This window comes from Salvelinus namaycush, unplaced genomic scaffold, assembly GCF_016432855.1.
Source record: "Salvelinus namaycush isolate Seneca unplaced genomic scaffold, SaNama_1.0 Scaffold1707, whole genome shotgun sequence".
NCBI classification, from domain to species: Eukaryota; Metazoa; Chordata; class Actinopteri; order Salmoniformes; family Salmonidae; genus Salvelinus; species Salvelinus namaycush.
In genome coordinates, this window is record NW_024058461.1 from 36,995 (window position 1) to 54,461 (window position 17,467).

General features: G+C 47.4%; 1 protein-coding gene across 1 annotated transcript in view; it reads left to right on the forward strand.

Moving 5' to 3' along the window:
• Positions 1–16,571, forward strand: part of LOC120037340 (ankyrin-3-like) — a gene marked incomplete at both ends in the record, with an annotated part of 53,523 nt that extends 36,952 nt beyond the window's left edge. The window contains 5 exons of the mRNA XM_038983493.1: positions 2,978–3,770; positions 7,256–7,550; positions 10,249–10,332; positions 16,079–16,162; positions 16,477–16,571. Coding sequence (XP_038839421.1) covers positions 2,978–3,770; positions 7,256–7,550; positions 10,249–10,332; positions 16,079–16,162; positions 16,477–16,571 — 1,351 coding nt within the window. The remainder of the gene's footprint in view (positions 1–2,977; positions 3,771–7,255; positions 7,551–10,248; positions 10,333–16,078; positions 16,163–16,476) is intronic.
• Between the last annotated feature and the right edge of the window lie 896 nt (positions 16,572–17,467).

The window sequence follows — 17,467 nt, forward strand, 5'->3', positions numbered from 1 at the left end:
CGTAGAGCCAATCAGGCTAAACGAGTCGAACGTAGAGCCAATCTGGCTAAACTAGTCGAACGTAGAGCCAATCAGGCTAAACTAGTCGAACGTAGAGCCAATCTGGCTAAACTAGTCGAACGTAGAGCCAATCTGGCTAAACTAGTCGAACATAGAGCCAATCAGGCTAAACTAGTCGAATGTAGAGCCAATCTGGCTAAATGAGTCGAATGTAGAGCCAATCAGGCTAAACGAGTCGAACTAGACACAATCTGAACATGATGATGACAGATCAGATGTTGATTTTATATATAATGCCCCCTGAAATCAATCAACACTGATACTTTTCAAACACTGCTGTGTGTTCACCCTGTCAGGGGGCATTACAACTCTACTACTGTATGTGTGTTCACCCTGTCAGGGGGCATTACAACTCTACTACTGTATGTGTGTTCACCCTGTCAGGGGGCATTACAACTCTACTACTGTATGTGTGTTCACCCTGTCAGGGGGCATTACAACTCTACTACTGTATGTGTGTTCACCCTGTCAGGGGGCATTACAACTCTACTACTGTATGTGTGTTCACCCTGTCAGGGGGCATTACAACTCTACTACTGTATGTGTGTTCACCCTGTCAGGGGGCATTACAACTCTACTACTGTATGTGTGTTCACCCTGTCAGGGGGCATTACAACTCTACTACTGTATGTGTGACTGTATTTTATGTTGTGTACAGTTTAAAATATCATGCTGCTTAATAAGCCTCTGAGGAATCACAACTCTAACGTATCTGATCTAGAAGATGAGAGCAATGTTTATTTCATTCAGATGGGTTAAAGATTTGGTTGGTATTTTGTTCTATAATAGTTATGGTGTGGGTATACTGATTTGAAAAAATACAGTAATGTTTAACACACTACATTTGTCACATTTATCGCCTAAATATATTTCATTCACAATTTGATTGTCAAGTACATGAAAACAGTATTATGTTAATCAATTTATATGGCAAATGGTTCCTGTCTGTTGTGGTGTGTTTTGGTACTGCTAACGTTTCTGACAGCATGGCTGTGGCTTTAAGGGACCTCTGCTTGTTATAGGGCTGTTAGATAGCGGTGTGTTGTGGTACTGCTAACGTTTCTGACAGCATGGCTGTGGCTTTAAGGGACCTCTGCTTGTTATAGGGCTGTTAGATAGCGGTGTGTTGTGGTACTGCTAACGTTTCTGACAGCATGGCTGTGGCTTTAAGGGACCTCTGCTTGTTATAGGGCTGTTAGAGCTACTTAGGCTGTTAGTACCTCTGGTTTCTCTGAGCCTTCCTACCCTGCAGTTATCTTGCTTCTAACTCTGCTGAACCAGACCACCTAACCCCTCCCTGCTAACCTGCTACCTGCCCCTCCCTCCCTGCTGACACCCTCAGCTGTGTTCTCACCCTCCAGCCAACATACTGTACTGTTAACAGAGTTAACATACAGTACCTAACTGGACTGTTGGCAGCTCTGCTACAGCCTTGTGTGGCTGCTCCCTCAGTCTTAGTAGTTCTGCTAATAACGCTAGGCTAACAACGCTAGGCTAATGCTAGGCTAACAATGCTAGCCGAGCAATAGTAGGCTAACACTAGGCTAACAACGCTAAGCTAGCAATGCTAGGCTAATGTGTTGCTAACAACGCTAAACTAGCAATGCTAGGCTAATGTGAAGCTAACAACGCTAAACTAGCAATGCTAGGCTAATGTGAAGCTAACAACGCTAGCCGTTAGGCTCTGGCTGTAGCGCTCTTCCTCAACTGCAGCTACATAAACATAGAAGTTACAGTCACATTGAATTTTCATCCACTAATTTTCATTCACTTTCAACCAAGTCTTGTCTGACTAACATTTTGTTTGTCTTTTCATCTGTCCATAGGACCTTACAGTAGTATCTTTGATAGTTCCTAAATGTCTTGCTGCTACCCCTTCTTCCTCACCATGTCCCCTTGTGCTCCGTGTTGTCATACCCCCCTATATATTAAGTATGTATATAGAAACTACAGGTCTATATGTCATCCCTTATGGTTCCCTGATCATCTTCTGAACTTACATATCCATGTGATTAACATCACCTGTTGACTAAACTCATGATCAGTCATATCCAGGCCAACAGGCCATATGCAGATGAGCCATGTAAAGAGCTGCTAGCTACCTGCTACCTGCTAGGCTGTGAGCCATGTAAAGAGCTGCTAGCTACCTGCTACCTGCTAGGCTGTGAGCCATGTAAAGAGCTGCTAGCTACCTGCTACCTGCTAGGCTGTGAGCCATGTAAAGAACTGCTAGCACCTGCTACCTGCTAGGCTGTGAGCCATGTAAAGAGCTGCTAGCTACCTGCTAGGCTGTGAGCCATGTAAAGAGCTGCTAGCTACCTGCTAGGCTGTGAGCCATGTAAAGAGCTGCTAGCTACCTGCTACCTGCTAGGCTGTGAGCCATGTAAAGAGCTGCTAGCTACCTGCTACCTGCTAGGCTGTGAGCCATGTAAGAGCTGCTAGCTACCTGCTACCTGCTAGGCTGTGAGCCATGTAAAGAGCTGCTAGCTACCTGCTAGGCTGTGAGCCATGTAAGAGCTGCTAGCTACCTGCTACCTGCTAGGCTGTGAGCCATGTAAAGAGCTGCTAGCTACCTGCTACCTGCTAGGCTGAACGCTAACAGCCTGTCTCTTATAAGAGTATAAGTCAGTGATTTTCTGCAGTTGGCAGTATTATATGAATAGCACTCCTTCCTCCATCCTCTGTCCTCCATCCTCCTTCCTCCTTCCTCCTGTCCATGCTGAGTGTCTTCGTGTTGTTGTTTCCCTCCTTCCTCCTTCCTCCATCCTCCTTCCTCCATCCTCCTCTCCATTCTGAGTGTCTTCATGTTGTTGTTTCCCTCCTTCCTCCTTCCTCCTTCCTCCTGTCCATGCTGAGTGTCTTCATGTTGCTGTGTCCCTCCATCTCAGCTCCACTGTGTTGTGGTTATCTCATCCAGGTTCCAGCAGCATCCAGCTAGAGCTTCAGACCCCCACAGGTTTGATCTCTCAGCCCCCCACCCCGCTAAGCAGCGACCCTTTCTTTGATGAGGACGCTGGCCTAGACTCCCCCTCTAGAACGCCCACTAGACCATGTGACTTGTCACTCACCCAGACCACCAGGACCCCAGGCCCCGCCCCCCATGCTCAACCCCCCACAATGGTGGTAGAGGAAGACACCTCTGGACCTCTAGACTCCCGGGGCGCCGGGGAGGGCACCGGGGAAGGAGGGGGCCCTAAAGTGACCTCCACTGAAGATGACACAGGGGTTAGCAGAGAGTCAGTGGCCTCATACAAGCCCCATGACAGGGAGGCAGGGGTGAGAGAGGAGGCTGAGCAGGATGTTGACATGGGGATGCTGATACATCAGATTGATCTTCCTCAGGGGGTGGTCAGGGAGGATGAGTGGCTGGCTGGAGCCAGAGGAGACCCATCAGAGGCCCTGGGCTTTAGGCCTGCCCTGTGGGGAGAGGGTGGTGTGTCTGGTTCTCCAGGGGAAGAGAAAGAGGAGGGGGAGATGACTGAGGAGAAGTTAAAGTCTCTGTTGGAGGAGATGGCGCTGGAGGAAGGCTCGGAGGACGAGGAGATGACGGAGGACAGGATAAACGCCATCTTGTCTCGAGTGCAGCAGGCAGACAAAGATGTGATGTCATCACCTGCAGGTTGGCATAGTGAGACGTCCAGCGTGAAGGTGGAGCCCCCGACACCTGGCCGCAGTCTGAGTGCTGAGGGCAACGACTTCCAGGACACCAGGTAGGATCTGATAGGATTATTAAACATTAATAATGTTGTCAGGGGTGGGGCTTAGTGTTCCCTCCCTCCAGGACACCAGGTAGGATCTGATATTAATATTAAACATGAATAATGTTGTCAGGGGTGGAGCTTAGCGTTCACTCCCTCCAGGACACCAGGTAGGATCTGATATTAATATTAAACATGAATAATGTTGTCAGGGGTGGAGCTTAGCGTTCACTCCCTCCAGGACACCAGGTAGGATCTGATAGGATTATTAAACATGAATAATGTTGTCAGGGGTGGAGCTTAGCGTTCCCTCCCTTGGAGTCTCCTCTTGTACCTCAAATCTTCCTCAGTCAAATCTTCCTCAGTCAGTCGCTACATGATTTACCAATGATTCACGTTGTATCTACCAGGCACACAAGCTTTTATAAGGCCACAGAAATGTGTGCCTGCAGTTCCAAGGCAAGTCCTAAACTATATAGCTACATTTACTACAATACGCGTGATGTGGGCACTGTTAACATCTAGGTAATGATGGTATGTTGGTGTATTGTTGTCTCTACCTTCTTGCCCTTTGTGCTGTTGTCTGTGCCCAATAATGTTTGTACCATGTTTTGTGCTGCTACCATGTTGTTGTCATGTTGTATTCCTAACATGGTGTGTTGTCATGTGTTGCTGCCATGGTATGTTGTTGTCTTAGGTCTCTCTTTATGTAGTGTTGTGGTGTCTCTCTTTATGTAGTGTTGTGGTGTCTCTCTTTATGTAGTGTTGTGGTGTCTCTCTTTATGTAGTGTTGTGGTGTCTCTCTTTATGTAGTGTTGTGGTGTCTCTCTTTATGTAGTGTTGTGGTGTCTCTCTTTATGTAGTGTTGTGGTGTCTCTCTTTATGTAGTGTTGTGGTGTCTCTCTTTATGTAGTGTTGTGGTGTCTCTCTTTATGTAGTGTTGTGGTGTCTCTCTTTATGTAGTGTTGTGGTGTCTCTCTTTATGTAGTGTTGTGGTGTCTCTCTTTATGTAGTGTTGTGGTGTCTCTCTTCATGTAGTGTTGTGGTGTCTCTCTTTATGTAGTGTTGTGGTGTCTCTCTTGTCGTGATGTGTGTTTTGTCCTACATTTTCATTTTTAATTCCAGCCCCCTTCTCTGCAGGAGGCTTTTGCCTTTTGGCCCGTCATTGTAAATAACAATTTGTTCTTAACTGACTTGCCTAGTTAAAAAAGGTTAAATTAAATATAAAAAAGAAATATAGCATAACCAGTAAATAATACGCCCAGACACATGACGTGGTGTAGCCTATAAATCTGGAACTGCATTGTTCGTTAAGGGTAAGTAAATATTTCACGGTATTCGGTGCATGTGACGAATACAATTTGATTTGATTTGAAATGACAAAATTGTATCACAAACAGCATTGAAAGTTGTCTTAAACTACAATGCATTGTATTGAAGAACTGTTCATTTGTATCTGCCTTAATTTACACAAATCAATTTGAAGTGATCCATATTTATCCACATTCAAGTTCATTGTTCAGACATCCTTCAGGGCTGTACGGTAATGTACAGTTGAAGTCGGAAGTTTACATACACCTTAGCCAAATACGTTTAAACTCAGTTTTTCACAATTCCTGACATTTAATCCTAGTAAAAATGCCCTGTTTTAGGTCAGTTAGGATCAACACTTTATTTTGAGAATGTGAAATGTCAGAATAATAGTAGAGAGAATGATTTATTTCAACTTCTAATTTTTTCATCACATTCCAAGTGGGTCAGAAGTTTACATACACTCAATTAGTATTTGGTAGCATGGCCTTTTACTTGGGTCAAACATTTTGGATAGCCTTCCACAAGCTTCCCACAATAAGTTGGGTGAATTTTGTCCCATTCCTCCTGACAGAGCTGGTGTAACTGAGTCAGGTTTGTAGGCCTCCTTGCTCACACACACTTTTTCAGTTCTGCCCACAAATTTTCTATGGGATTGAGGTCAGGGCTTTGTGATGGCCACTTCAATACCTTGACTTTGTTGTCCTTAAGCCATTTTGCCACAACTTTGGAAGTATGCTTGGGGTCATTGTCCATTTGGAAGACCCAAGCTTTAACTTCCTGACTGATGTCTTGAGATGTTGCTTCAATATATCCACATAATTTTCCTCCTCATGATGCCATCTAGTTTGTGAAGTGCACCAGTCCCTCCTGCAGCAAAGCACCCCCACAACATGATGCTGCCACCCCGTGCTTCACGGTTGGGATGGTGTTCTTCGGCTTGCAAGCTTCCCCCTTTTTCCTCCAAACATAACAATGGTCATTATGGCCAAAGAGTTTCACCAGACCAGAGGACATTTCTCCAAAAAGTACGATCTTTGTCCCCATGTGCAGTTGCAAACCATAGTCTGGCTTTTTTATGGCGGTTTTGGCTTCTTCCTTGCTGAGCGGCCTTTCAGGTTATGTCGATACAGGACTCATTTTACTGTGGATATTGATACTTTTGTACCTGTTTCCTCCAGCATCTTCACAAGGTCCTTTGTTGTTCTGGGATTGATTTGCACTCTTCGCACCAAAGTAAGTTCATCTCTAGGAGACAGAACGCGTCTCCTTCCTGAGCGGTATGACGGCTGCGTGGTCCCATGGTGTTTATACTTGCGTACTATTGTTTGTACAGATGAACATGGTACCTTCAGGCATTTGGAAATTGCTCCCGAGGATGAACCAGACTTGTGGAGGGCTACAATTTATTTCCTGAGGTCTTGGCTGATTTCTTTTGATTTTCCCATGATGTCAAGCAAAGAGGCACTGAGTTTGAAGGTAGGCCTTGAAATACATCCACAGGTACACATCCAATTGACTCAAATTATGTCAATTAGCCTATCAGAAGCTTCTAAAAGTATGACATTTTCTGGAATTTCGGAAAGAACGCTTTCCTGTTTCAGCAATGCCCCTGTGTACAAAGCGAGGTCTATACAGAAATGGTTTGTCAAGATCGGTGTGGAAGAACTTGACTGGCCTGAACAGAGCCCTGACTTCAACCCCATCGAATACCTTTGGGATGAATTGGAACGCCGACTGCGAGCCAGGCCCTGAATAAATGTTCCAACATCTAGTGGAAAGCCTTCCCAGAAGAGTGGAGGCTGTTATAGCAGCAAAGGGAGGACTGACTGGATTGAGATGTTGGACGAGCAGGTGTCCACATACGGTTGGTCATGTAGTGTATTTCCACATTGCGTGGACAATGTTTTTCTAATTCTAATTGTAATCTCCTCCGCCCCTCCCTCTCCCCCCCCTCCTCTCCCACCCTCTTCCTCTCTTCCCCTTCCTTTCTCCTCCCCCCCCTCCTCCGCCCTCCCTCTCCTCCCCCTCCCTCCCTCTCCCCCCCTCCTCTCCCACCCTCTTCCTCTCTTCCCCTTCCTTTCTCCTCCCCCCCTCTCCCCCCCCCTCCTCTGCCCTCCCTCTCCCACCCTCCTCCTCTCTTCCCCTCCCCCCTCCTCTGTTCCTCTTCCTCTCTCCTCCCCCAGCCCTGTGAATTCCCTGGACTCCCTGACGACATCACCTGTCCGACCAGCAGAGAAATCCAATGGAGACCACGCTGACTTCCTGTCCCAGCCCGGGTCATTTCCTGAGTCCCAGGGTTCGTCCAACGGGGTGAAGGGTCAGAGCCAGGTCGAGGACGAGGGAAGGGCGTCAGCGTCACAAGGAGGGCAGGGGGAGGGAAGCAGAAGGACTCTGGGAGAGGACAGCACAGCAGGACCAAGCAGCAAGGAGCAGCAGCAGGAGGAGGGAGGAGTTCAGGGGTCACAGCACAAAGTCCAGGTAACTCTACATATCATGACTCTGTGCTGTTATTATGGACACAGCTGTTCTTCTGTCCTCATCTCACTCACAAGGTTGATGTGTTATGAGGAAGACCAATGTCTTCCCGGGTGGCGCAGTGGTCTAGGGCACTGCATCGCAGTGCTAGCTGCGCCACCAGAGTCTTTGGGTTCGCGCCCAGGCTGGGCTGGGTTCGCGCCCAGGCTCTGTCGCAGCCGGCCGCAACCGGGAGGTCCGTGGGGCGACGCACAATTGGCATAGCGTCGTCCGGGTTAGGGAGGGTTTGGCCGGTAGGGATATCCTTGTCTCAGTATGTAAAAAATGTAATAAAATGTATGCACTCTACTGTAAGTCGCTCTGGATAAGAGCGTCTGCTAAATGACTAAAATGTAAAATGTAAATGTAATGTACTCTGATATCTAGCTGGTGAAGACCACGTTCAACGGATCAAGGTGAAAAACAAATGCATCTTCTTCACTTCTAACCCTATTTCTGACGAACCTCTGAGTCAGGATCTAAAATCATTCCTGTACATGTCAGACAGGATCTATGACAGGACTGTTCTGAACCACATGTCAGACAGGATCTAAGACAGGACTGTTCTGAACCACCTGTCAGACAGGATCTATGACAGGACTGTTCTGAACCACCTGTCAGACAGGATCTATGACAGGACTGTTCTGAACCACCTGTCAGACAGGATCTATGACAGGACTGTTCTGAACCACCTGTCAGACAGGATCTATGACAGGGCTGTTCTGAACCACCTGTCAGACAGGATCTATGACAGGACTGTTCTGAACCACATGTCAGACAGGATCTATGACAGGACTGTTCTGAACCACATGTCAGACAGGATCTATGACAGGACTGTTCTGAACCACCTGTCAGACAGGATCTATGACTGTTCTGAACCACCTGTCAGACAGGATCTATGACAGGGCTGTTCTGAAACACATGTCAGACAGGATCTATGACAGGACTGTTCTGAACCACATGTCAGCCAGGATCTATGACAGGACTGTTCTGAACCACATGTCAGACAGGATCTATGACAGGACTGTTCTGAACCACATGTCAGACAGGATCTATGACAGGACTGTTCTGAACCACCTGTCAGACAGGATCTATGACAGGACTGTTCTGAACCACATGTCAGACAGGATCTATGACAGGGCTGTTCTGAACCACATGTCAGACAGGATCTATGACAGGGCTGTTCTGAACCACCTGTCAGACAGGATCTATGACAGGACTGTTCTGAACCACCTGTCAGACAGGATCTATGACAGGACTGTTATAAACCACCTGTCAGACAGGATCTATGACAGGGCTGTTCTGAACCACCTGTCAGACAGGATCTATGACAGGGCTGTTCTGAACCACATGTCAGACAGGATCTATGACAGGACTGTTCTGAACCACCTGTCAGACAGGATCTATGACAGGACTGTTCTGAACCACATGTCAGACAGGATCTATGACAGGACTGTTCTGAACCACATGTCAGACAGGATCTATGACAGGACTGTTCTGAACCACATGTCAGACAGGATCTATGACAGGACTGTTCTGAACCACATGTCAGACAGGATCTATGACAGGACTGTTCTGAACCACATGTCAGACAGGATCTATGACAGGACTGTTATAAACCACCTGTCAGACAGGATCTATGACAGGGCTGTTCTGAACCACATGTCAGACAGGATCTATGACAGGACTGTTCTGAACCACATGTCAGACAGGATCTATGACAGGACTGTTCTGAACCACATGTCAGACAGGATCTATGACAGGACTGTTCTGAACCACATGTCAGACAGGATCTATGACAGGGCTGTTATGAACCACCTGTCAGACAGGATCTATGACAGGGCTGTTCTGAACCACATGTCAGACAGGATCTATGACAGGGCTGTTCTGAACCACATGTCAGACAGGATCTATGACAGGACTGTTCTGAACCACATGTCAGACAGGATCTATGACAGGACTGTTCTGAACCACATGTCAGACAGGATCTATGACAGGGCTGTTCTGAACCACCTGTCAGACAGGATCTATGACAGGACTGTTCTGAACCACATGTCAGACAGGATCTATGACAGGACTGTTCTGAACCACATGTCAGACAGGATCTATGACAGGGCTGTTCTGAACCACATGTCAGACAGGATCTATGACAGGACTGTTCTGAACCACCTGTCAGACAGGATCTATGACAGGGCTGTTCTGAACCACATGTCAGACAGGATCTATGACAGGACTGTTCTGAACCACCTGTCAGACAGGATCTATGACAGGGCTGTTCTGAACCACATGTCAGACAGGATCTAAGACAGGACTGTTCTGAACCACATGTCAGACAGGATCTATGACAGGACTGTTCTGAACCACATGTCAGACAGGATCTATGACAGGACTGTTCTGAACCACCTGTCAGACAGGATCTATGACAGGACTGTTCTGAACCACATGTCAGACAGGATCTATGACAGGACTGTTCTGAACCACATGTCAGACAGGATCTATGACAGGACTGTTCTGAACCACATGTCAGACAGGATCTATGACAGGACTGTTCTGAACCACATGTCAGACAGGATCTATGACAGGACTGTTCTGAACCACATGTCAGTTGCAGGACATAGTTGTTACTGTGAGATCAGAGCCCTAACCCTACCTGGTTCATCAGGAGGGTGGTAGAGATAAGGAGACCAGCTCTGATGAGGAACGGACTGTCACCACCAAGGTGTACCGCCGGAGGGTCATTCTGAAGGTACCTGCTTGTGGCACTGAGTGGTGTGTTGCCCCAGTGAGGTCTGTGCTGTTATCAATGTGCTGTCTGTCTGTGTGGCCTGGGCCTGTCTGTCTGTGTGGCCTGGGCATGTCTGTCTGTGTGGCCTGAGCCTGTCTGTCTGTGTGGCCTGGGCCTGATGTGACAGGCTCTACAGGAACCTAGAGCTCTGCTGCCTTTCTGCTTGACCAGCTGCTCCCAACTAGCTGTAGCTACTGGCTGACTGGGTTAATAGCTGTAGCTACTGGCTGACTGGGTTAATAGCTGTAGCTACTGGCTGACTGGGTTGATAGCTGTAGCTACTGGCTGACTGGGTTGATAGCTGTAGCTACTGGCTGACTGGGTTAATAGCTGTAGCTACTGGCTGACTGGGTTAATAGCTGTAGCTACTGACTGACTGGGTTTATAGCTGTAGCTACTGGCTGACTGGGTTAATAGCTGTAGCTACTGGCTGACTGGGTTAATAGCTGTAGCTACTGGCTGACTGGGTTGATAGCTGTAGCTACTGGCTGACTGGGTTGATAGCTGTAGCTACTGGCTGACTGGGTTAATAGCTGTAGCTACTGGCTGACTGGGTTGATAGCTGTAGCTACTGGCTGACTGGGTTGATAGCTGTAGCTACTGGCTGACTGGGTTAATAGCTGTAGCTACTGGCTGACTGGGTTGATAGCTGTAGCTACTGGCTGACTGGGTTGATAGCTGTAGCTACTGGCTGACTGGGTTAATAGCTGTAGCTACTGACTGACTGGGTTGATAGCTGTAGCTACTGGCTGACTGGGTTAATAGCTGTAGCTACTGGCTGACTGGGTTGATAGCTGTAACTACTGGCTGACTGGGTTGATAGCTGTAGCTACTGGCTGACTGGGTTGATAGCTGTAGCTACTGGCTGACTGGGTTAATAGCTGTAGCTACTGACTGACTGGGTTGATAGCTGTAGCTACTGGCTGACTGGGTTGATAGCTGTAGCTACTGGCTGACTGGGTTGATAGCTGTAGCTACTGGCTGACTGGGTTAATAGCTGTAGCTACTGGCTGACTGGGTTAATAGCTGTAGCTACTGGCTGACTGGGTTAATAGCTGTAGCTACTGGCTGACTGGGTTGATAGCTGTAGCTACTGGCTGACTGGGTTGATAGCTGTAGCTACTGACTGACTGGGTTAATAGCTGTAGCTACTGGCTGACTGGGTTAATAGCTGTAGCTACTGGCTGACTGGGTTAATAGCTGTAGCTACTGGCTGACTGGGTTGATAGCTGTAGCTACTGGCTGACTGGGTTAATAGCTGTAGCTACTGACTGACTGGGTTAATAGCTGTAGCTACTGGCTGACTGGGTTAATAGCTGTAGCTACTGGCTGACTGGGTTAATAGCTGTAGCTACTGGCTGACTGGGTTGATAGCTGTAGCTACTGGCTGACTGGGTTAATAGCTGTAGCTACTGACTGACTGGGTTAATAGCTGTAGCTACTGGCTGACTGGGTTGATAGCTGTAGCTACTGGCTGACTGGGTTAATAGCTGTAGCTACTGGCTGACTGGGTTGATAGCTGTAGCTACTGGCTGACTGGGTTGATAGCTGTAGCTACTGACTGACTGGGTTAATAGCTGTAGCTACTGGCTGACTGGGTTAATAGCTGTAGCTACTGACTGACTGGGTTAATAGCTGTAGCTACTGACTGACTGGGTTAATAGCTGTAGCTACTGGCTGACTGGGTTAATAGCTGTAGCTACTGACTGACTGGGTTAATAGCTGTAGCTACTGACTGACTGGGTTAATAGCTGTAGCTACTGACTGACTGGGTTAATAGCTGTAGCTACTGGCTGACTGGGTTGATAGCTGTAGCTACTGACTGACTGGGTTAATAGCTGTAGCTACTGGCTGACTGGGTTGATAGCTGTAGCTACTGGCTGACTGGGTTGATAGCTGTAGCTACTGGCTGACTGGGTTAATAGCTGTAGCTACTGGCTGACTGGGTTGATAGCTGTAGCTACTGGCTGACTGGGTTAATAGCTGTAGCTACTGGCTGACTGGGTTGATAGCTGTAGCTACTGGCTGACTGGGTTAATAGCTGTAGCTACTGGCTGACTGGGTTGATAGCTGTAGCTACTGGCTGACTGGGTTAATAGCTGTAGCTACTGACTGACTGGGTTAATAGCTGTAGCTACTGACTGACTGGGTTAATAGCTGTAGCTACTGACTGACTGGGTTAATAGCTGTAGCTACTGACTGACTGGGTTAATAGCTGTAGCTACTGCTGACTGGGTTAATAGCTGTAGCTACTGACTGACTGGGTTAATAGCTGTAGCTACTGGCTGACTGGGTTAATAGCTGTAGCTACTGGCTGACTGGGTTAATAGCTGTAGCTACTGGCTGACTGGGTTAATAGCTGTAGCTACTGGCTGACTGGGTTAATAGCTGTAGCTACTGACTGACTGGGTTAATAGCTGTAGCTACTGGCTGACTGGGTTAATAGCTGTAGCTACTGGCTGACTGGGTTAATAGCTGTAGCTACTGGCTGACTGGGTTAATAGCTGTAGCTACTGGCTGACTGGGTTAATAGCTGTAGCTACTGGCTGACTGGGTTAATAGCTGTAGCTACTGGCTGACTGGGTTAATAGCTGTAGCTACTGGCTGACTGGGTTAATAGCTGTAGCTACTGACTGACTGGGTTAATAGCTGTAGCTACTGGCTGACTGGGTTAATAGCTGTAGCTACTGGCTGACTGGGTTAATAGCTGTAGCTACTGGCTGACTGGGTTGATAGCTGTAGCTACTGGCTGACTGGGTTGATAGCTGTAGCTACTGGTTGACTGGGTTAATAGCTGTAGCTACTGGCTGACTGGGTTGATAGCTGTAGCTACTGGCTGACTGGGTTGATAGCTGTAGCTACTGGCTGACTGGGTTGATAGCTGTAGCTACTGGCTGACTGGGTTGATAGCTGTAGCTACTGGCTGACTGGGTTAATAGCTGTAGCTACTGGCTGACTGGGTTAATAGCTGTAGCTACTGGCTGACTGGGTTGATAGCTGTAGCTACTGGCTGACTGGGTTGATAGCTGTAGCTACTGGCTGACTGGGTTAATAGCTGTAGCTACTGGCTGACTGGGTTGATAGCTGTAGCTACTGGCTGACTGGGTTGATAGCTGTAGCTACTGGCTGACTGGGTTGATAGCTGTAGCTACTGGCTGACTGGGTTGATAGCTGTAGCTACTGGCTGACTGGGTTAATAGCTGTAGCTACTGGCTGACTGGGTTGATAGCTGTAGCTACTGGCTGACTGGGTTGATAGCTGTAGCTACTGGCTGACTGGGTTGATAGCTGTAGCTACTGGCTGACTGGGTTGATAGCTGTAGCTACTGGCTGACTGGGTTGATAGCTGTAGCTACTGGCTGACTGGGTTGATAGCTGTAGCTACTGGCTGACTGGGTTGATAGCTGTAGCTACTGGCTGACTGGGTTAATAGCTGTAGCTACTGGCTGACTGGGTTGATAGCTGTAGCTACTGGCTGACTGGGTTAATAGCTGTAGCTACTGACTGACTGGGTTAATAGCTGTAGCTACTGGCTGACTGGGTTAATAGCTGTAGCTACTGGCTGACTGGGTTAATAGCTGTAGCTACTGACTGACTGGGTTGATAGCTGTAGCTACTGGCTGACTGGGTTGATAGCTGTAGCTACTGGCTGACTGGGTTAATAGCTGTAGCTACTGGCTGACTGGGTTAATAGCTGTAGCTACTGGCTGACTGGGTTAATAGCTGTAGCTACTGACTGACTGGGTTGATAGCTGTAGCTACTGGCTGACTGGGTTAATAGCTGTAGCTACTGGCTGACTGGGTTGATAGCTGTAGCTACTGACTGACTGGGTTGATAGCTGTAGCTACTGACTGACTGGGTTAATAGCTGTAGCTACTGGCTGACTGGGTTGATAGCTGTAGCTACTGGCTGACTGGGTTGATAGCTGTAGCTACTGGCTGACTGGGTTGATAGCTGTAGCTACTGGCTGACTGGGTTGATAGCTGTAGCTACTGGCTGACTGGGTTGATAGCTGTAGCTACTGACTGACTGGGTTAATCTGTTCACGGCTGCTTCTACGGGCCATGTGGTAATAGCTAGTGAATGAGAGTAGCACTCACCAGCTCTGTAGACATGTTTTACATCCATCTACTTCCTAGCCTGTCTTCATTTTAACATCAAAGTATTGACAGGTTTCATATCACAGCGAGAATTCACACTCACATTGTTCCAGATCATTCTAGCATCATTCTAATATACGTAGTTAAACTCAGTCTTTCATCATGGCTTGCATAGTGTTGTGCTGATGTTGGCTTGTGTTTTCAGTTCCATGTTACCATCACCGCCTGTGGTTTTGTCTGGGTCCCTCTACCAAGCTGATCTGATGTGACTTCGGCATGTAATGTTCTGTGTGTTTATTGGATGAGTGGTGGTATTACAGGGTCATGTTGTGGCTGTGCTTTTTGCAAATGGAGCTTTGTGTTGCTAATGTCGCTAGGGCAGGTAAACTAACCTCAGGTAAACTAACCTCAGGGTAACTAACCTCAGGGTAACTAACCTCAGGTAAACTAACCTCAGGTAAACTAACCTCAGGTAAACTAACCTCAGGTAAACTAACCTCAGGTAAACTAACCTCAGGGTAACTAACCTCAGGGTAACTAACCTCAGGTAAACTAACCTCAGGTAAACTAACCTCAGGTAAACTAACCTCAGGGTAACTAACCTCAGGTAAACTAACCTCAGGTAAACTAACCTCAGGTAAACTAACCTCAGGTAACTACTACCTCAGGTAAACTAACCTCAGGGTAACTAACCTCAGGTAAACTAACCTCAGGTAAACTAACCTCAGGTAAACTAACCTCAGGTAAACTAACCTCAGGGTAACTAACCTCAGGTAAACTAACCTCAGGTAAACTAACCTCAGGTAAACTAACCTCAGGTAAACTAACCTCAGGTAAACTAACCTCAGGGTAACTAACCTCAGGTAAACTAACCTCAGGTAAACTAACCTCAGGTAAACTAACCTCAGGTAAACTAACCTCAGGGTAACTAACCTCAGGTAAACTAACCTCAGGGTAACTAACCTCAGGTAAACTAACCTCAGGTAAACTAACCTCAGGGTAACTAACCTCAGGGTAACTAACCTCAGGGTAACTAACCTCAGGGTAACTAACCTCAGGTAAACTACCCTCAGGTAAACTACCCTCAGGTAAACTAACCTCAGGTAAACTACCCTCAGGTAAACTAACCTCAGGTAAACTAACCTCAGGTAAACTAACCTCAGGTAAACTAACCTCAGGGTAAACTAACCTCAGGGTAAACTAACCTCAGGGTAACTAACCTCAGGTAAACTAATGATGACAGGTAAACTAACCTCAGGTAAACTAATGATGACCGGTAAACTAACCTCAGGTAAACTACCCTCAGGTAAACTAACCTCAGGTAAACTAATGATGACAGGTAAACTAACCTCAGGTAAACTAATGATGACCGGTAAACTAACCTCAGGTTAACTACCCTCAGGTTAACTAACCTCAGGTAAACTAATGATGACCGGTAAACTAACCTCAGGTTAACTAACCTCAGGTTAACTAACCTCAGGTTAACTAATGATGACCGGTAAACTACCCTCAGGTTAACTAACCTCAGGTTAACTAACCTCATGTAAACTAATGATGACCGGTAAACTACCGTCAGGTCTGATCCTACTGTACCATATCATCCTCAGGGAGAACAGGCCAGAAACATCCCTATGCAGTCAGTGACAGAAGAGCAGTTCACAGACGAGGATGGAAACATTGTCACCCGAAAAGTAACTGCTGTACCCCCTTTCACTACACACCCCACACCCCTATTACATCCTCACCCTGTCCTCTTCTGATATCACCTGAACATCTCCCCCCATGCCCACCCTCCCCATCTCCACCACCCCCATCCCTATTCCTCTGTCCTAACATGACTTATACCCCTCCCCATCCCCATTCCTCTGTCCTAACATGACTTTATACCCCTCCCCATCTCACACCCCCCCCCCCCTCCCCATCTCCCCCCCCCCCCCCCTCCCCATCTCCACCCCCCATCCCCATTCCTCTGTCCTAACATGACTTTATACCCCTCCACTCCTAGGTCATCAGGAAAGTAGTACGTCGTATTGCTGCCACGGCAACTACTTTTACTGCTGCTACTACTGCTACTACAGAGGAGGTGAAGCAGGAGGAGCGGTAGGAGGAGCAGGAGGAGAAGCAGGAGGAGGAGGCAGGAAGGAAAACAGGGCAGGAGAGAAACAAGCGCTCCCGGGGAGGCCCTAAGGGCAGAACAGGAGAGCTCTAAGGTCAGAGGGAAAGACTGAGGTTTGCGCCATGATCATAGAGTAGTGTGGTGTTGACACTAACGGTAGACTAGCAGTGGAGAGAGTTCCAACTAGACAGTAGACACTGACGGTAGACTAGTAGTGGAGAGAGTTCCAACTAGACACTAGACTAGTAGTGGAGAGAGTTCCAACTAGACAGTAGACACTGACGGTAGACTAGTAGTGGAGAGAGTTCCAACTAGACACTAGACTAGTAGTGGAGAGAGTTCCAACTAGACAGTAGACACTAACGGTAGACTAGTAGTGGAGAGTTCCAACTAGACAGTAGACTAGTAGTGAGAGAGTTCCAACTAGACGGTAGACTAGTAGTGGAGAGAGTTCCAACTAGACACTAGACTAGTAGTGGAGAGAGTTCCAACTAGACGGTAGACTAGTAGTGGAGAGAGTTCCAACTAGACAGTAGACTAGTAGTGGAGAGAGTTCCAACTAGACGGTAGACTAGTAGTGGAGAGAGTTCCAACTAGACGGTAGACTAGTAGTGGAGAGAGTTTCCAACTAGACAGTAGACTAGTAGTGGAGAGAGTTCCAACTAGACAGTATACTAGTATGGAGAGAGTTCCAACTAGACAGTAGACTAGTAGTGGAGAGAGTTCCAACTAGACGGTAGACTAGTAGTGGAGAGAGTTCCAACTAGACGGTAGACTAGTAGTGGAGAGAGTTCCAACTAGACAGTAGACTAGTATGGAGAGAGTTCCAAAACTAGACAGTAGACTAGTAGTGGAGAGGTTCCAACTAGACACTAGACTA